This window comes from Citrus clementina, unplaced genomic scaffold, assembly GCF_000493195.1.
Source record: "Citrus clementina cultivar Clemenules unplaced genomic scaffold, Citrus_clementina_v1.0 scaffold_9, whole genome shotgun sequence".
NCBI classification, from domain to species: Eukaryota; Viridiplantae; Streptophyta; class Magnoliopsida; order Sapindales; family Rutaceae; genus Citrus; species Citrus x clementina.
The window spans coordinates 1,184,117-1,204,825 of NW_006261964.1; the positions used below are offsets into that span (position 1 = coordinate 1,184,117).

At 33.8% G+C, this 20,709-nt stretch overlaps 3 protein-coding genes and 1 long non-coding RNA gene across 4 annotated transcripts; 3 read left to right on the forward strand and 1 right to left on the reverse strand.

Moving 5' to 3' along the window:
• Positions 1 to 1,364: 1,364 nt before the first annotated feature.
• On the forward strand, positions 1,365 to 1,928 carry LOC112100398. Its single transcript, XR_002906764.1, has 2 exons — positions 1,365 to 1,497; positions 1,592 to 1,928. It is a non-coding gene; the product is annotated as an uncharacterized LOC112100398 (long non-coding RNA).
• Positions 1,929 to 3,135: 1,207 nt separating this feature from the next.
• Positions 3,136 to 7,228, reverse strand: LOC18033474. The gene is made up of 6 exons (XM_006419393.2): positions 6,545 to 7,228; positions 5,261 to 5,472; positions 4,415 to 4,700; positions 4,232 to 4,317; positions 4,041 to 4,132; positions 3,136 to 3,929 (listed from the first exon to the last, which is right to left on the reverse strand). Exons 1-6 carry the CDS (start codon positions 6,842 to 6,844, stop codon positions 3,670 to 3,672), a joined length of 1,236 nt encoding a protein of 411 aa, XP_006419456.1. The 5' UTR covers positions 6,845 to 7,228; the 3' UTR covers positions 3,136 to 3,669.
• A 4,156-nt stretch (positions 7,229 to 11,384) lies between these two features.
• Positions 11,385 to 12,372, forward strand: LOC18033467 (major allergen Pru ar 1). Its single transcript, XM_006419396.2, has 2 exons — positions 11,385 to 11,647; positions 12,008 to 12,372. The coding sequence occupies exons 1-2, from the start codon at positions 11,467 to 11,469 to the stop codon at positions 12,304 to 12,306; spliced, it is 480 nt and encodes a 159-aa protein (XP_006419459.1). The 5' UTR covers positions 11,385 to 11,466; the 3' UTR covers positions 12,307 to 12,372.
• Positions 12,373 to 14,750: 2,378 nt separating this feature from the next.
• On the forward strand, positions 14,751 to 15,368 carry LOC18033445 (major allergen Pru ar 1). The gene is made up of 2 exons (XM_006419397.2): positions 14,751 to 14,937; positions 15,070 to 15,368. The coding sequence occupies exons 1-2, from the start codon at positions 14,757 to 14,759 to the stop codon at positions 15,366 to 15,368; spliced, it is 480 nt and encodes a 159-aa protein (XP_006419460.1). The 5' UTR covers positions 14,751 to 14,756.
• Positions 15,369 to 20,709: the final 5,341 nt, after the last annotated feature.

Consider the following 20,709-nt stretch of genomic DNA (forward strand, 5'->3'; position numbering starts at 1 on the left):
CATCAACATGGACAAAATTTTTCATGATAAATTTCTGGAATATCAGTCATTTACTTATTTATTAAACCACATATACTTGAAATAACTATAGTTAAAAGAGGACACAGCAAGCTTAATTTCAGGAAAATGGTAAGAAAATTTTAAATGTAGTTCAGACCTGACACCCTTAACCAGAACATTTGATTAATTCCTAAACAAGTCTAATTATACTCAGATAGCGAAGACAAGTAGGCCAAAATGATTACAACTGCTGGTATCTAGAGACTTTGGCCACCAAGCTTCCGTTTAATTAGTCTCTATATTTTGGGTTTAATTATCTGTTTAATCAATTCATAAATTTTGAAAAAAAGATGAGACTATATCTACTAATTTCCTCTCTATACCTTCTTTTTAGTCAAGAATTTTATTATTTAAATAATTGTTTTAAAGATTACTTAATTAACCATTTCTCTCTTACTTCTCAATTTCATATATTCTCATAAGTTCATTCAACTATATTATTTTAGCTGCAAATAACTAGTATTACTAACTAAGAGGAACGAAACCCACTATTGAAAGATAGATATCAACAAGTTCTTATCGGACATTAAATTAAGTTAATGAATATCAAGAAATTAATTTTTATCAAATACAAAAGTTAAAAAAAATAAAAAAAATTCTCCTATATAGAAAGCATGAAATAGGAATCATGATATAATAAGAAAGACAAAAAAAATGAACTTAAATTAGAGTGAAATTGAGTGTCTAATTTGCAAAATGTGAGAGCAGTGAGATCATATGCAATTGTAAGAGAGAAGAAGATTAGTGAAAAATGATTTTGAGATTTTGAGATTTTTAATTACTTAATAATGAAGTTATTTTTTAAAATAAGTATAAAGAGAAATTTGATGGGTCCAAATAGTCCAACGAGAAATGAATACTTATGCTGTTAATTATGTACAGAATTGTTATTAAATTTTTCTTTACTTTTACAATAATAATATCCTGACAATGATTTGGAAAAGTAAAAAAAAAAAAAAAGAAGTTAATTTACTATATTCTAAGATAATCTTTATTCTTATCTTATCATTTCTTTTCGTTTTTCTTCGTTTAAAAGTAAATTCCTTCATAGCTAAATTCTACTTATCATTTATTTATTCTTAGCTAAAAGATACAGATGCTCATTCCAAACTTTTAAACGCACGATAAAAATTGATACGCAAGACTTCGAGAATCCAGTCCAAGTGTCCAACCACGTCTTTGATGGATAAATTCTACTTGATTTAGTCCTTAATAGTGTGGGACATGCCAAATTTTAAACTTCAGCCGTAGATTTGTTATCTTTACCAAGCACTAATATTGGCTGCCTCACATCCATGCACCCACTGGATCTTTATATATCACATGAAACCAGAAATAAGGACTCACTCAAGCTCACCTACTCACTTTTGATTACGGTTCTCCAGAAGCTAACAGAGATCGTTTCTGCTTTGAAGAAAATGGAAACTCCTTACACAGGTTAATTTTTAGGCCATGTTCAATTGAATGTCATTTATAATTCTAATTTTAATATATGTGTTTGTGAATAAGGTTTTTATTATCAAATTTTCAGGTAACAAAGAATGGTCGGAGGGTACACATGTTAATATAGGAGTTAGTATGTTTGATGATGAGAAAATAAACAACAATGATCTTGATCTTTTTACTGTCCCTCAATACGGGAGGTACCCTGACTACACTGGTTAAGTGTTACAGCATTATACTTTTATATTATGTTTAGTTAAATAAAAGGATGGATAATGTTATTATCCATCAATGATGTGAATACAAAGTTGGTTTAGTCAACTACTAAGATCTTGTGGGATAGACAAAAAACTGCTTTCTTTAGCACATGTATTTTGTCGTCCTTAGTTAATAAATAAAATTATTGTGTGTATGAGTTGATTGAATTATTTTGGCAATAGATATAAAATTGTATTATTTTAAATATCTCTATTTGATTAATTGTGCTCTTTTTCTTCTTGAAGGGGCCAAAATCTTTATAATTAATTAATGGTACTAATACTATTTATGTTTGTTATTTGTTAATTAAATGGCGTATATCATCAGGATTATAAAATCTTACCATAACTATATTAAGGGTTCTCCTACTTTAATATGATAAAGGACAAGTTAAAAAATAAACAAAATACATATTTCAATATACTGGATTAAAGATGGCTGCACCCCTATGATGTATAAAAATAATCACAAAAACTCTCAAGTTAATAAGAAACACTAAAACCCTCTTCTATTACTTTCTACAATTAGTTTCGATGAAAAATGTAAAATTTACTATTATGTATTTATGATGCACTTACTACCTTCCTACGTGAAATTTTAAAATAAATAAATAAATATATGAAAAATGTTGTGAAACAACCTGCCCCAAACCCTAGGAGGAGTCTATCTAACCTCCTCCAAACTGGATTGATAATAATTCTATTAGTAAGGATTCTGTCGAAAATTCAACTATAACACTCTCAATATGAAAATATGTATAACAAACACTCCCAAAATAATTCAATATACAACAAATTCCAATGTTCAACATTCTCAACCAAAATGTTATATTTTACTCAAGATATCACTAAAGTCTCAAAAGATAATATTACAACTAAGTGTGTTCAAACAGGCCCCAAAGACTTCTATCTCATCTCATCCCTATCACTGTTTCTAGAGGGGAAGGGTATTGTCTAATGATTTCAAAAACAATCATTATACTCATATTCACATACTTTTTAACCATACTTTGGATCACTCTTTCCTTTTTCTTGTTTAACACCTACACGGCATCATCTTGATATAGCAAATTCTTTTCTCTTTTTTCCCATTTTTCTCCATAACAGTCGCACCAACGAAATGTAAGTATGGTTTATTAGCAAAAATAAAATTTGTGAAAAGAGGTAATCATTTTTTAATCACCAAAATGTGCACAAATTAAATGAAACTTCCAAAAATACTTCATGAAATGAAATTTCAAACATACTAATGTCATGAACTATCTTAGCATTGCCTAAAATTGGATGAGTCTGAAACAAGCCATTTCATTGGGATGCAATGTAGAAACCATAAAATTGGAGATGTGCTGTAACATTAGCTCTTCAACATCACATAAGCACTAAAGAAAGCCAAAGTCTATAAATTGCTTTTTAAATTAAAAAGATGTCAATATAAAGAGTATACACAATACTTAGGAGGACCTAACTATTCACATATAACTGAGCTTTTCATCATCATCATCTAACACACTCATTAGCAGGCTGTTGCAACTCTGCAACCGGTCACAAAATCAGCCAGCTAACAATTCACATGAACAAAATCTAGCACCAATTATATCATCAGCGAGCCATATCTTGGACAATCACTTCCATGTGTAAGGCATCCATCTGAAACACATTTCTCCCATAATAATAGATCAATCCTCTGCTAAGCACTTCCACGAACACCAAGATTGGAACTTTTTTCTTTTTTTTTTGGGAGGAAATTCATTAACATAAAGAAGGAACCAAAGTGAATATATGCAAGTCCTGATACTCCACAACATTTGAAACCAAAAGACATGCACTAGGGAGCTGGTTACTCTTTCAAGATTGATGGTGCCAATTCCCTCGATGAAATAAAATCTCGAGTTGGAAAATGAAAACTTCCTCACCTCATATATGAGTTGTGAGAAACAAAGAACTTGTAATCGGGATGACTGACTTGCAAAAGCTTAAGCCAGTTGTCTGCAGCTCGCAGCAGAGAATTAGCTTTCTGACACTCATAAACTCCATTACAGTTCCAAAAAGAAACTTTGAACTTGTATGAAGCAAGCCCGAAAGTCGGTAACGGTAGCTTATACAACATGTCAGCACTGTGAACCTCCCTAACAGTCAAATTAGGGAAGTGTAGCCCTTCAGAGCTTGTACCTGCCCCAGATAAGATTGCAAGTGTCACTACCTATGGCAGGGAGGACAATAGAAACCGCGCATGCGCACACACACACACACATCCCTATATGATGCAAGAAAGCAACTTACTCTGAAATGGCGTGGAAAGAGAATGAAAGGTTAGAAAGCAGGCATCAAGGTTCTGTAATGTTGGACCCGTGGGTATTCTATATATAGGATACCTACATTAAGAATAGCACACAAACTCTTTAAGATTGCGGATATGAACTCAGACGAAAAAAATTAACTTCACATAGAAAAATATCATGGAAAAAACATACCATGCTACAGATATCCAGCTTGAAGGTAGCAAATCGCAGCTCTTGTATGTTCTCAGTTCTGGAAATCGTGATGCGAGAATTCCAATCTGTAGGTTGGATCCAAGGTTTTGAGTCTTTTTTCATGATTAAGGTAAAAATACTGAAAACTAAATATATTGTTCTACGTAAGAACAATGCACTTGCCTTGTCAGCCAAAGGTTCACGACTAAATGGAGGATCATGCTCAAGGTATTCAAATATAAGCTGGCCGGGGGGATTGCAAATCTCACTTTCTTCACTTGATGAACCCACAAAGGGTTTATTCCTCAGCGAAAGCCCACTGAAATTCTGAATATTTGCATCTGCAATGTTCTGCTGACTCCACGTCCCATGAACAAAAGCATTGATTCGCCTCTCTGCCCCGGTGTCACTGCTGCCATCACTACTTGTCTCCCTGGATGACTCAGCGTCACTCTCCTCACCAGGCCTCCTGTCCAAAGAAATGAATGAAATTCCTTTAGCCAAAGCATGACAGTTTCAGATCCCACCAAGGCAATGACAGTAATGTCAATAAATAATAGACCACACAAACAATCTGACAGGACATTATGACAACAGCACCATCTTAGTTGTTTCTAACAAGATGAGTAATCCATGTAATACTTCAGCACTTGCTGCATTTATGAGTTCGTTATAATCTGATGCTAGAAATTACCTCCACATCATCAAGAACCATACAACTATCTAACCTGATGCTAGAAATTACCTCCACATCATCAAGAACCATACAACTATCTAACCTAAGCTTGAATGCTCATCCAGCATTTCCAACAGAAAAGGAATGGACTGCTTCAATGGCTAAACGAAATACACAAGAAATTCCCTTTCTGCTCTTCGCAGACTAATACAAAATTACAAGATGCCAGCAATAGAGTTAAGGATATAGCCAAGTTTTATCAAAAGCATATCAAAATAAGAACATTTGGCAGCAAAACCCAGTAACTAAAAAAGAAAACTGTTATAAATGAGAATTCTGGGACAATGTCTCACCTCAACCTTGAGGAAGGTCTCGATGGGTCTATGTACAGCTGAATGCCAGACAAGTATGGTACATAATACTGCTTGACAGACTCGTTCCCATCCAACAAAAGGGGGACACCAGCTCCATAAGCACTCCATTCCTTAAATGATTCCCACAAATCCCCAAGCACAAAGTACGGCTGAAATTCTGTTTCCTGGCTTCTCCATCTCCTCACACTTGTCTATAACAAATTCCACAATGTAACAAAAAAGGAAGAAGTAAAGAAAAGGAGAACAGAGAAACCGAGAAATATTGAACAAATGCCACATAAATACATTCCAACAAGAAAAGATTGCATTGTGGAGAATTTTTTATTTACTTTTTTTGGTCCTGATTAAAGCACAAGAGAAACGTGCATAATTAATATTGATTCATAAATACTCTCAAACAATCAAGATAACTGTATCATCAGCATGCTTGCTAGTAGAAAGGAAAAAGAAAAGTGAAGGAAAGGACAAAGACAAAGCTCCATTCTTCTTGTCCTTTTGGTTGCTATGATAAACGTTCAAGGAAATACAGCTCTTTCACTAATTGACATCCCCTAACAACAAAAGCAAGAGACATTTATATCTAAATCAGACAATATGTGCTGAAGTTACCATACACATATCCACATTCATTTACTTTTACATAAAAGAACGTAAAATCATAAATTATATCTCCCCATCAATAAGCTTTATTGTTTTTTTTTTGGGTCCCTATACTCTATTCCATTCACCACCGTAAGCATTTGGCTTGTGCATCCCCCATTACCTTTAGTGTCATTGTTTCCAACCAACCAAACAGGCAAAACAGCCTCTCTTCTACCCTTTCTTTTTCAACCATATATTGCTTCCCTAATTTCTCTCTTAATGAACTATGAGTTATTCACTAATTCCCTTCCAAGCAACCTAATAAACCAAAATTTAAAGACTAAAATTTTCATTCAGCTCCAAACATATCAACATTTTCTAACGGAATAACAAAGAACCACCACCACAACAAATCCCTAAAAACCAAAATTACATGGAAGTCAACTCCAATAGACATAAATATACTAAAGACTGCATTCCAACCCCCTCAAAATTCATAAAAATTCTAAATTTTCATCATCTCAATTAATAAAACTAATAGAAATTGCAATAAGAGACAAAAATTAACAGCTTTCAAAACTCATTAATAAAGCATAGTAATAATTTCGATAATTTCATCAAAATTGATTTTTAAAAAAATGACAAAAAGTGATTTTTTTTTTTTTTTTTTGTGACAATCACCTTAGGAGGATACTGAGAGGGCACCACAGGAGTCGTGTACTCCAAGAACCTATCCAAATTCGTCGATTCACCAAACGAATTCGAAATCGATTCACATTCATCGCTCTCCGTTGTTCTCTTCTCCGAACAACTCAACTTCTCCAACCTCAGCCGCTCGCGCTCCTCCTGCACTCTTTGTTTCTCCTCCTCTTCCTCCTGTTGCCGCCGCAACAACTGCTGCTTCCGCACGTGCGGCGGATTGTAAAACCGGTTCTCCCCGCGCCCTCCGCGGCCGATCGGAACCGTTCTCGAACCGGACATTATCGCAATCGGAAGGAGAATTAAAACGAAACGACGCAGTTTTTTGAGTTCCCAATCGAAAGAAACTGAAACGAAGGTTTTCAATAAAAGTGAACAGTGATGTGAAGAGTAAAGGTTTCGACTTTCAAGATCTAGGGTTTTAGTTTTCGCTGTCGTTAATTATAATAATTATTTTTATAATCGCGATTAAATTTTTTAAATAGTGATTTGTATTATGCAGATGTGGCCAGCGATGTGATGAAGTGAAGCGTTTTGTGTAATTGTGTGGGACGAGAAAAATAATGGAAATTCAGATTCTTCTGAAGAAGATATTTATTAGTTTGAAACTCGAAAAGAGTAGGCAACTGTGGGATATACTCAAGAGGCGCGAGAAGAATCCAGAATGATGAGATCATCAATGTATTTTATTCGAGAAATTTCTTGGCTTTATTTTTTATTTTTTTGTTTTTTTTTTCAGTTTCTTGAACTAATCATTTTGCTAATTTAGATATTATTATTATTATTATTATTATTGACTATAGAGTTGTAATTATCTTAAAATGCTGATGGGATCTGAGTTTAAGATCTTTTTGATATGACCCAAAATGGGATATTCTTAAATTCATTTTAATATTGGAAACTTCTTCTGTCACCATGTCTTCATAATAATTAAAGTTTTAATATTGAATAATCCATTATTTCATTTGGTGCTCCACATACCTGAAGTGACTATACAGCATGCATAGAAAATTTTTGCATTTTGCTAGAAAATATAAGCAATAGGAAAATCATGAATCTGCAGTCGATATAGATTTACAGTTCTAAGCCCAAAGCCCAAGAAGAAGAAACCCCAGTTTGTGGCCCGATTTTACAAAAATTTCAGAGCCCAGCATGCCCAAAGATAAAATCTGAGAATTTTCTTCTAGAAGTACATGATATGATCTTATGAAACCAATTCGTGTGCTGCAGGATTTTTAATTATACACATTATAATAGTTGAGTAATTGTGGAGATATGTTTTATATTTATTTAAATGGATATTCATTCTAAGGGACAGCCATTCAATGTTGATGTAATTTTTATGTCGTGGTTATTTGTTCAGGATATATAAATAATTAAAATTTAAACGTATATTATTATAAATGTACGTGCAACCGAAGATCATTAAAAATGATTAGTACTAAATCCAAATTTATTTTTAAAAAATGAAGGCGGCCTAAATGATTGGCATGTTGTTTTGTCACCAGCATTTTATAAATTTATCCGTTGAAATCAATGAAATTAATAATTTGTAGTATTTTTTTATTATGAAAAAAAATTCAATTTTGTTTATATCCTTCTAGAGGAACAATATTCATCCCACTCATATGTGCATTATATCCATATTTTTTTTTCTTGGGTAATAAATAAGTATTGCCTCATAAACTTTTGATTATATCCATAAATTGATATAAGAAAACTCTTCTTTTGTTTTACATGATAACATGAACCTTATATGTTATTCTTAGGTGCTCACTCTTTGATCTGATCCGACTTGATCCACAAATAATTATAACTTAATCCAATCCGAACTCAACCTAGAATTTTTATCCAATCTGATCCAAATAGAGTTTGAATCAGACCAAATCAGATTACAAGTTCAAATAACTTTTTTCCCAACTCGAACAACTTGAAACCCAATCAAATTGACCCGAACTTGAATCTGCCCACCCCTAATACCATTTGATAGCTGACCTAGTAACCATTGTGTTTTTCGTAATTTTTTTAAAATCATGGATTGTGTGACCCTAGTCATCACTCTTCTTGGTAAAATATTGTGTTGCATGGTCGAACAGACCATTTACATCCATCGTCTTGAAGTTAACTTAAACAAATTGAGAGATGCAAACAAAGTCTCGATGGCCTTAATAACAATGTTATAGGGAGAGTTGAGCATGCGAAAGAAGGTACTCGCCTAGAAAGCATATGGAAGAGTGGTTGGAGAGAGCACGTCGAGAGTCACAGGAAGTTGAATCCATTTTGCAGAAAGGTGAAGACAAGAAAGACTAGTTATGTACGTATAATAATTGTTCCAAGAATTGTTATTTCAACTACAATTATGGTAAGAAAATTTTTGAGATGACAAATGCTGCCATTGAGTTTCTAGCACAAGTAAAATTTAATGGAGCTACTGATTGAAGTCCCTTTTTACTGTGGACGAGATACTGTAAGAAGTCAGTGGGCATTAGCTTTAGACTAAATGAAGTTTGGAGCTATATTGAAGATGATGATGTGAGAATCTTTAGCTTGTATGGAGTTAGAGTGATTGGGAAGAGCACTTTGTTAAACCTACTTAATAAAAATTTCAGCCAACCAAACCTCAACCTCAACTTTGACAGGGTAATTTTGGTTAAGACTTTTGGAGTCTGGATTACGGATTTCAAATTCTTCGTGGAGCAACAAGGATAAGAATGGCAGAGCATTTGAAATATTCAGAAAATTATACAACAAGATGTTTGCCTTCTTGTTGGATGATTTACGAACAACAATATCGTTATTCGAAGTTGGTGTGCGTCTTCACAGTAGATCGAAGATAGTTTTGACCACCATATTTGAGAGAGCGTGCAGAAGCATGAGCTTTGACAAATGTTAAAAAGTCAATTATTTTTTCAGAACAAGAACCATTTAATCTGTCCTAGCTCAAGTTCACCTACGCTAAACTGAACTCTCATTCTTATGTACTTGCAAAACTTGTGTCTAGCGTCTCTGAAGGCCATTCCCTTTCTCTTATTACCATACTCTTATTACTGTCGGATGCGCCATGCCTTGTAATATAGGCGACCCTGATATTGGCATCATACAATTGATGAATTGACAAAATATCGGTAAACAAGAAGTTTGCCTTCTTGTTGGATGATTTACGGACATCAATATCGTCATTAGAAGTTGGCGTGCCTCTTCACAGTGGATCAAAGATAGTTTTGATTACCGTATTTGAGAGAGCGTGCAGAAGCAGAAGCATAAGCATTGACAAATGTTAAAAGGTCAATTATTTTTCGGAGCAAGAAGCTTTTAATTTGTTCAAGCTCAAGGTCACCTATGGTAAGTTGATGATACACCTGCAAAACTTTTGGCTGGTATGTGTGAAGGCCATCTGCTTTCTCTTATTACTAACGGATGCGTCATGCCTTGCATTATTGGGGACCCTGCTCTGTCATTTTGCAATTGATGAATTGACTAAATATCGGTTCGATTTTGAAGATATGGGGACTCATTTCCTTGCTCACTACAATCACTTTTCAGGTAAATTTTTTTAACCTTCATTTTTCTTTGTTTCCTCAAATTGTTATGCCCGCTGATCTCTAGTATAAGGCACATTCAAAAATATCCCTTTCAAGCAAAAGCATGATGTTTAAAGGTAATAAAAGACAAACAGTACCAACAAAGTGTTGGCTCCACTGGCAATGGAGTCCCCTTAAGTGGCTTGACTGGGTTTGCTCCCCAGTTCGAGTTTCAGGGAAGTTGCCTTTGTTGGGAGAACCTGTGCCTCTCGGTTCGAGCAGGGACTTCTAGTATGGGTTGTGGTACGGGCTTAAAAGTGCCTCCCACAGTTGAGACCCTCCCCAAGATACCTCGTGGTCAAAACCAAAAAAAAAAAAAGACCAACAGTTCTTTAGATATAACAGTGACCTTTGCTTGGCATTTTCAAACCGACTTTAACAACTACCCATTATCATAATTTTAAACAAATGCTTCAGTTTCGAAGTGAAATGATAGAATTCGATCATGAATAGAGTGCGCGAAGTGAAATATTTTCAGTAATGATTTTTTACAATGAGCTAATACATACACTCAAGTGTTAGGACATGGTATGTAAAAAAAGAAGTGTTGGGACATGATTTTCGATTGAATTAGCTACTTAGTTCCAGCAATAAATGGCACAAATACTGGATATGGTTTTGTAGATGGCCGAAAACGAAATAGAAATCCACATTGTCCAGCCCATTTTTTAGGAAAAATACAGAGCCCTGTGTGCCCAAAACTCATTGCCCAATCTTCTAGAAACAGAATAAAATTACCATAAAAATCAATGCATATGCAGCTCGCAGATTGACATGCAAGTTGTGAACATGCGGAATAGTAATAGTAATCAGTGGATTTTCTGTCTGTTTTACCTAAAACTTTCAACTGTACAAGTAAACAAATATTAGAAATTCAGTATTAAAAGTTTGGGTGCAGCTGCTTGCTTAATTTATTGGCATTTATTAACCATGTGGATTAATTTATTGCACAATATAAAGCATATGGGTGTTTTATTGAAAATTTATCGAGTATTATATTTAAACAATTACAACAAAGACTAGCAACTGTATTGGAGCTTAGCTATTTGCTATTGGCTATTTAATCTGGTTTTCTAGAAAGCAAATTATTTATAAATATTTTTGGTAATGGGCGGTGCCACAGTAGACAGAACACCTTCATGGAATATGCACGCTTTGAATTCAACCAAGTTATCTCCCTCACTTCCATGTCTATATAAACCCTTGAGTTGTTCGTCAGTCTCAACACAAACTCAAAAATCATCTGCATTTGAAGCAAATTCATTCATCATTTTAACTTCTTGTAGTGTGTGCATTTCTCTTTCTCTTTTTAAGCTACTTAACATGGGTGTCATTCGCTTTGAGAAAGAGGCTCCAGCTGCTGTTGCTCCTTCAAGAATGTTCAAGGCTTTCGTTGACTCTCACAATCTTTTACCAAAGATAGCCCCACAAGCATTCAAGAGCATCGATATTCTTCAAGGAGATGGAGGCGTGGGCACTATCAAACTATGGAACTTTGCTGATGGTAAGTCTTGTTTCTGCTTGTTAATTTTCCAAGTCCAAGATTCCCCTTTGTACCACGATTCAAATTAATCGCACCTGACATTAATAATATTTCATTATCCGTCAACTTTTTAACTTCATAATTAGTGATGATTTTTTTTTTATTTTTTATTTTTACAATGGTCAGATTTTACTATTTCAAAAGTAGATATATCAAATTATTTAACTTTATAATGTCAGAGTGGTTCATGACAAAGAACTGATTAATTTCGAGGGGGGGAAAGAAAAGGCTTGGTCATTTTTCTCATTAATCATTACATCGTGCATGTTGTTCGTAAAGCGTAACATAGATAAGCTAACGAAGATTCAATGTAATTCACAGGTGGTGATTTCAAGCATTCGAAGCAAAGAATTGATGCACTTGACAAGGACAATCTTACATGCAAGTATACTGTCTATGAAGGTGAGGGAGCAGCTGCAATCTTTGAGAAAGCAGTGTACGATGTTAAGTTCGAGGCTTCTGGAAATGGTGGAAGCATTTGCAAGGTTGCTGCTGAGTGCCATATAAAGGGTGATCAAGAGCTCAAAGAAGAGCTGATGAAGGACGCCGAAGAGAAAGCAACTGCATTGTACAACATTGTGGAAGCACATCTCTTGGCTAATCCTGATCTCTATGCCTAAATCGCATCATGATTGGCGTTTTCGATTTCTGAATGTGTTTGCTAATTGAATAAAGGGTTGTCTCACTGTGAGCTTCTAATTTGTTGTTTTACTTGTTTCGGCTCATCTTTGGTTCTTCTAATAATTATGTTTAGTTGAAGCTTGAATGTTACCTGTTTGTTAATAAATGTGTATGGTCAATATATAAATGACCGTTAATTTTATTGCTTTTAATAAAAGTGAACAGTGATATGAATGGTAAAGGTTTCAATTTCAGGATCTAGGGTTTTAGTTTTAGTTTTAGTTTTCGTTAATAATAACAATAATTTATATATAAATATTGGGAATGAAAGGGGAATAGAGTCTTTACATACTTTATAGCTAGAACTTATGCCCTCGATATTAAATTATATCATTCAATGTTAATTTACGGAGGATAAAAAATTGTAGATACACAAAAACTAAATTTCATATTAAATATAAAAGAAAAAAAAAGAGTCGCACCATACTTTTGAAACTTGAATCAATGTAAGTAGCTTAAAAATGTATCATTCTATGGTGGTTTAGTGGGAAAAAAATAAAGATACATAAATACAAAGCTTCATAATAAATCTCAATTTTTTTTCCAAAATTAACTTGAATTGGATTATACTAGACTAAACTATTAGTATAATTATTTTTATAAAGAATGGGACTATTAGCACCCCTATAATTTTTTTTTAGAACTTTTTTTTTGGTATATTAACAATTTGATATCCAAAAATTACATTGATCTCTAATTAATCTAGATTCAAATTGGGTAAGCCTACCAAGGCGGCAAAGCTCTTGCAGCGAATATTTAACGCACCTAAATTCTCAAGCCTCAAATCAAGAACCTTGATTAAGTTAGAACAACTTTATACCAGCTGATATACGCGCTCGTTGGTTTTAAAAGCTATTTTCGATCAGGAGCTATTTTAACTTCTAAAACATCATTTTCTAATTTTTTTAGTTTCTTCCTCTCTACTCCAAATCTCCAAATATGATTTTCTTACACAATATATATATATATATAACTTCTAAAACATCCTTTTTAATAGAATCACGTGGATTAAAAAGCCAAGTGTTGTGATAGAAAAAAAAAGGAAAAAAATTGTAAAAATTGTTATTATGACTATATAGGTGTAAATGCCAGAGAAACAAACTTATGGAGAAAGAAAATATAGGTTGATTTATTTTGTCCTTTAATATAATTGTGATAAGAGAGCGGATTTACAAAAATTATGAAGGAGTGCTAATAGTCCCACTCATTCACAAATTTTGCCGTGTATTATATATTGCATGACCTCAATTCTGTAATTTTTCTCGACAAATGAATAGGTCTGGTGCTTCACATACTTCAAGTGAGTAGTAAGCGTAGAAAATTTTAGCTAGAAAAAAGAAGCAAAAAGAAAATAAAGAACAATATGCAATATTTGCATTGCTACGAAAGTAAAATCATGAATGTTCATCTGCATGCAAATGATCGTAAATATTGGACTTTTTTTTTTGAATTACATGAGACTAATGCTCAGATTACAACTTATATTGTATGAGATTTACAACTGATATTTACAATCAGACAATTACTAGGACTAGTTTACATTAATTCTTATATAGCACTGTCCAGATTTTATCCTCTCAAATATTTAAGAGATGTCTACTCCACTCACATTTTGAAAGGGAGAAGACTATCTTTACTTAATTATATAATATAAGTAAGGAAGGAAATAAGTCCTTACATGCATCGCGGGGGCTCGAATCGCTAACCCCACAGTTGTGAGTGTAGGGTCTTGACCACTGGACCAAAGGCCCAATGATTGTAATATTGGACATTAGGTTCATAGTTTTAGCCCGAGAATCCAAAAAGAAAAAGAACCCAGCCTTCGTGGCCCCAATTTAAAATAAATTCCGAGCCCAGCGTCTACAAAGAGATGAAATCTGAGATTGATATCCCAGAAGCAGAACATATTCATTGTGACAATCAATCCTTATGCTGCGGGACTGTTAATTAAAAAAATAAAAAAATTTTCTTTCATTCCGATAAGATGAGTATCAAACCAAAACACAATAAAAGTACACTCTAAATATAATAAGTTTGTCATTTATCCGTTGAAAGTCACTCAAAAAATTTATTCTGAATGTTGGATGTATCCGGATTGAAAAGGCACGTAACAAAGCTTGTGTCCTTGAAAATTGGATACCTACACCTGAAGAAATAAAAGAAATAAAATACTATATAAAGGGTAATAGTTGGAGCCCTACTATTGGCCTTTTAAGATTAAAGCTAGAATCCTCATGTTAGATAAAATTTTTTAGGTGGATGTCAAATTCGTTATTGATTGTCTTGAATGCCACTCAGTTCCAAGCCCTCTATATAAACCCTTGAGGAGTTCTTCATCTTCACAACAAACACAAAAGCTATCGCTACCGCAGCAAAACTCATATTTAACATGGGTGTCCTTCGCGTTGAGAAAGAGGTGCCATCCGCTGTTGCACCATCAAGATTGTTCAAGGCTTTAAATGACTCCCACAATTTGCTGCCGAAGATAGCGCCTCAAACAATTAAGAGCATCGATATTCTTCAAGGAGATGGAGGTGTTGGCACTGTCAAGCTGTTGAAGTTTGCTGGTGGTAAGTAGTATACATAGCTTTATTAATTGCTACATGCATCATGCTCGTTCTGTTTAATTTTCAAATCCAAAATCTCACAAACTTAATTAAAAATGTAATTAAAGAAGATTGAATTAGTATTGGGATTGACAGGTGGCGATTACCACCAGACGAAGCAAAGAATCGATGCACTTGACAAGGCCAATTTAACAGGCAAGTACACTACGTATGAAGGAGATGGGATTTTGAAATTGGCTGAGAAAAGTGTGTACGATATTAAGATCGTGGATTCTGGCAATGGAGGAAGCATCTTCAAGTTTGTTGCGGAGATCCATGTTAATGATGATAAACTGGTCAATGAAGGGTACATAAAGGAATCCGAGGAACAAGGATTGGGATTATTCAAGCTTTTCGACGCCTATCTCTTGGCTAACCCCAATCTCTACGCCTAAATTAATCATCATATGCATTGGCTTTGCCAATTGCGAAATTTCTAGCTAGCTAATTAAATAAGGCTCGTGTCATTGTATGTAAATAAGCTTTTGAAGCTGAATGTAAATAAACGTACGTATGTAGTGTGTTCGCTAAATAAATGTCCAATCTGCTGGACACATATAAGATAAATATCGATCGTGTATGATCAATTTATACGTACATGTTTGCAGTTTCAATTTCTAAACTTTACTGTTTTTACTTATTTATTGAAGTATATAAATACGATATCTACTGGGGACCAGGTATAAATAAGCTTAAGGAGTCTAAATCCAAACAATTAATAATATTTTTTTTTTATATTAATCACGAGGTATCTTGGGGAGGGCCCCAACTGTGGGAGGCACCTTTAAGCCCGTACCACAACCTAGACTAGAAGTCCCCGCTCGAACCGGGAGGCATAGGTTCTCCCAACAAAGGCGACTTCCCTGCGACTCGAACTGGGGAGCAAACTCAGTCAAGCCACTTAAGGGGACTCCATTGTCAGTGGAGCCAACACTTTGTTGGTTTTATTAATAATATATTATAGCACAGCGTAGGGTTGGGTCTGGACTGGACCAAGTATAAGTAACTCGGTGACATGTTCCAACAAAGATTCGATGATTTACCAACAAAGTGTTGGCTCCACTGGCAATGGAGTCCCTTTAAGTGGCTTGACTATGTTTGCTCCCCAGTTCGAGTCGCAGGGAAGTCGCCTTTGTTGGGAGAATCTGTGCCTCCCGGTTCGAGCGGGGACTTCTAGTCTGGGTTGTGGTACGGGTTTAAAGGTGCCTCCCACAGTTGGGGCCCTCCCCAAAATACCTCGTGATTAATATAAAAAAAAAACGATTCGATGATTTGAGATGTTCATGCATGCATGCATTTTCCATCTTTCTGCGCCAAGGCGACCCAAGCTCTTATTTTTTTCTTTTCTTTTCGTTTCTTATTCTTCTTCTTCTTCTTTTGAAAAGAAAGTAAACCTTTGATTATCAAAGGCCTAGGTAGTCACTACTACTCTGTCACAAGAACGGGCGATAGAATGAGAACCTAAAATTTGAGTCCTACTCACTCTAAATTATTCCTTTATGTTCTAAATGAAAAGCAGTTTAATACATTAGGTCTCATGAGGTATTCGAGAAAATTTTATAGGTCTGGCTACCTAACTCAGATTTGTAAAGTGAAACCACAATCAAAACGGACCTTTAAAAAAAAAAAATACTACAACAACACAACACTACAACACAATAAAGTTTCTGGATTTGAGCTGCGCCAAATGACAATATTACAACAACGAAAAACTGTTACAACAACAAAAAACTAGAAACAAAAACAAAGAATATACGACCGACGTTTATTAGGAAGACAAGGTGAAGTGCATACGATGAGCTAAGATAGACTTGGAAGTATTGATATGTACTCTAGGATTATCAATTGAATCTACTCAGCTGGCTTTGTTCACCATAATTTAAGCTCCAATATAAGGCTCGTTGTGTTCTACAAAGCGCACTTTTTCCATTTCATAATATTGAAATTTCTCATATTGTTAAGTAACACTTAAATAAACAAGGTTATAAATATGGTTTGATAAGACTCCCAACAAAAAAAAAAAATCACTTTTTCATCTCTCAGAAACCCTAGCCGTTTCAACCAACGAAGCCAAAGACCAGAAATACATCATCACCATCTTCATCTTCTTACAGCTACACCGAACAACATATCCTAGTCATTTTAGCTCTCATTTCAAAATAGGGATTCTCAGCATCTTCCGTCCGACAAATTTGATCATATCAAAAAGAGAACAAATATTGATTTGGGACAGCAACCAAGGGGAATCATTATTGATGGGAATCTTATATCATCTTCACTTATGTAGGATTAACAAGTAAGATGATGAGATTTCCTTTGGTACATAGCTGTCCCAAATCAGAAGCCAAAAAGAAAACTATGATCAATGTTGTTTTCTTGTGATATAAAAGTCATAAAGCTGTATAAAGTAGTTTTGAGGTTATGTTACCGCTTTTCCGCGGCCCCGCGGGGGGCCGGGGGGGGGGGGGGGGTTGTTTATGTTATCCCACCGCCATGGGCGATCTTTATTTTTCTGTAACACTTTACGACAACCTTGCTGGCAGCTGCTGTTGAAGAGTGTGTAATGACAGCAACATATAGACTTTGCACGTTATCTTTAGTTGTTTATGATGACAACATTCAAATGCATCTGTTGCAGAACTAATTAATTATGTAAATAACAACGTCTATAAGTTGCATGTTGTTAAATTCTTTTTTCAATTTTGTAATTTTTTTGTTAACTCAGTGTAATATGAAATTGGTGAAAATTAAAACATATATAGGTGTTCATAAGTTTATCCATAAACATATATAACAAATAAAATTTTGTGAGTATATCATTAAATCAATATTTTTAAATAATAAAATAATAAAAAATGAAAATCCAATTTTTTTTTTGGGTGTAAAACATTCGGTGTCCCGTAACCGCATTGGGCCTCGACTAATCCGGATTCGGAGTGTAGTCACAGTTAAGGCTCTTTACCCCTCCCAAATAAAATCTAATTTTTATTCACCAAGTAAAGCGCGGTAAAAGAAAAAAAAATTACTTAGGTCAAACTCTCAGACTTGACAAGCTTAACTAGAACATTTGGTTAAATGACGACAACCCCCATTATCTTCAAATTTTGGTCATCAAGCTTCCGTTTTATTTGTCCTTATATTTTAGGTTTATGAGTCCATTTAATCAGCTTATATATTTTGAAAAATGCTTCAAAATATTTCTGTTGTTAAATATGTTACACTATTGTTCTTAATTTTTCTTTACTTTTACAACAATAATAATAACCTTACAATGATCTTGGAGACATTGATAAAAAAGGGAAAAAAATGTTAATTTACTGTATTCTAACATAATCTTTTTTCTTATCTTTTCTTTTTGTTTCCCTTCTTTCGAAAGCCATATTTTAGCTAAAAGATGCAGATAATCATTCCAAAATTTTGAAAGCACAATAAAACTGATAAGCAAGAATCAACTCCTACCACGTCTTTGATGGATAAATTCTACTCAATTTAGTCGCTAAGAGTGTGGGACATGCCAAATTTTAAACTTCAGCTGTAGATCTGCCATCTGTTCCAAACACTAATTTTGGCTGCCTCAAACTCATGCACCCACTTGATCTATATATATCCGATGAAACCAGAAATAGGAACTCAATCAAGCTCACCTACTCACTTTTGATCACGGTTGTCCAGAAGCTAGCAGAGATTGTTTCTGATCTGAAGAATATGGAAACTTCTTGCACAGGTTAGCTTTTAGCCCACGTTCAGTTGAATATCATTTATAATCTTATTTTACAATACATCCATTTGTGAATAAGTTTTCTATAATGAAATTTTCAGGTAAGAACGAATGGACGGAGTGTTTAATACTTTTTTGTAATATTTAGTATTGTTGATGACGAGAAAATAAATGACAAAGATCTTAATCTTCTCGTTGTTCCTCAATACAGGAGAAACCCTGATTATGCTGGTTAAGTGTTATAATATTACACTTTCGTGTTATGTGTAATTAAATAAAAGGATGGAGAATGTTATTATCTGTCAATAATGTGAACATCAGTTTGTGCTTATGTACTTTGTTGTTAATAAATAAAACTATTGTGCTTCTATGAGTTCATTAAGTTATTCCGTCAATGGATATAAAATTGTGTGTGTGTGTGTACGTATATCTATTTGATTCATTATGCTTTCTTTCTTCGTGAATATTTTTGTTAATCAAACTCTACACACTAAGGGAACCGAGTCCTTTATAATTAATGAAGAATATTATTTATGTTGCTAATTAAATGGCAGATATCATCATGATAATAAAATTTTACCATAACTATATTAAAGGTTCCGTTACTTTAATATCTTAAGAGACAAGTTACAAGATAAAGAAAACACTTATTTCAATATATTGTAGCCCTCCTTGAATAAATCCTTATTGAAAAATTATATATATATTGGAAAAAGGACAGGTATACCCATAAAATTTGGGAAAATAATTACCAATAGAATCATTTGAACTATCACATTCATGAGGACTCGATTTCTCTTATGAGATGACTTGGCCTATTCACATTGAATTTCCTTATGAAATGGTTGGAAACACTTGTTCTACTAGAAGAATTGACAGTGAAAATTCTCAAGTTTTTGACAAGAGACACCAAAACCATCTTTTATTACTTTTTACAACTAATTTAGTTGTAAAATGTAAAATTTACTAACTTTACTTTCATTGATGCATTTATTATCTTGCTACATGGAATTTTAAATTGAATAAATAAATATCTGAAAAACGTGACTCAACTCATTAACATTAATTTAATTTTGCTGCCATTGCCACCAAATCTAACATCAAACCCTAACCCAGTTTTCAATACATGCACAAATCAGCCAAAGCATGCAAAATCAGTGGCTAAAACTGATATGAAAATAAAAAAAAAAAAGAAAAAAAAGGAACAACCACAAACATTTGCCAGAGCCGAAAACCCACGACCCACTGACTACAAAGATGAAGAATAGTATAGAATGCATATGGTGTAGAAATAATTATGTAAATAACAACGTCCATAAGTTGCATGTTGTTACAAATTATTTTTAATTTTGTAATATTTTTTGTTAACTCAAAGTAATATGAAATTGGTGAAAATTAAAACATACATAGGTGTTTATAAATTTATCCATAAATAAATTATGAGTACATCACTAAATACAATATTTTTAAATAAAAAAAAAATCAATTTTCATTCGCCAGTTAAAGCGCGGCAAAAGATTTTTTTATAAAAAAAAATCACTTAGTTCAAACTCTCAGTTTACTTTTGTCACTTGTCAGACCTCATTACTCTCTCCACCATTCAAGCTAATTAATCAAGCCTCTTAATCATCGTCCTAATAACTGCCACAAAAGGAAATGAGTGAATCAGGTACTTTTATCTTTAATTTCATTGGTTTAAACGGAACCTATCAAGCAATCAACTATGCAGTTGCCATATTTACATTGAATTGGGAGAGATCAGGTGGAGGATTGTGGCGTTAATTTTCTGCATCATATCTTCTCCTTAGATGGGGGCGGGTTCGAATATTGAACTTTGACTTAATTTTATAGTAGGTTATTTGAAAATTGACACAAAAGTATTAACTATTTGATTGATGTTCAACATAAGAATTAAGACAAGCCTTACTAAATTTGAAGGAATTTCCAAGGATATATTTGTGTATTGATTTAATTAATTTGTAGTTATATATATTAGAAGAGGTGAATGATGGGTCATG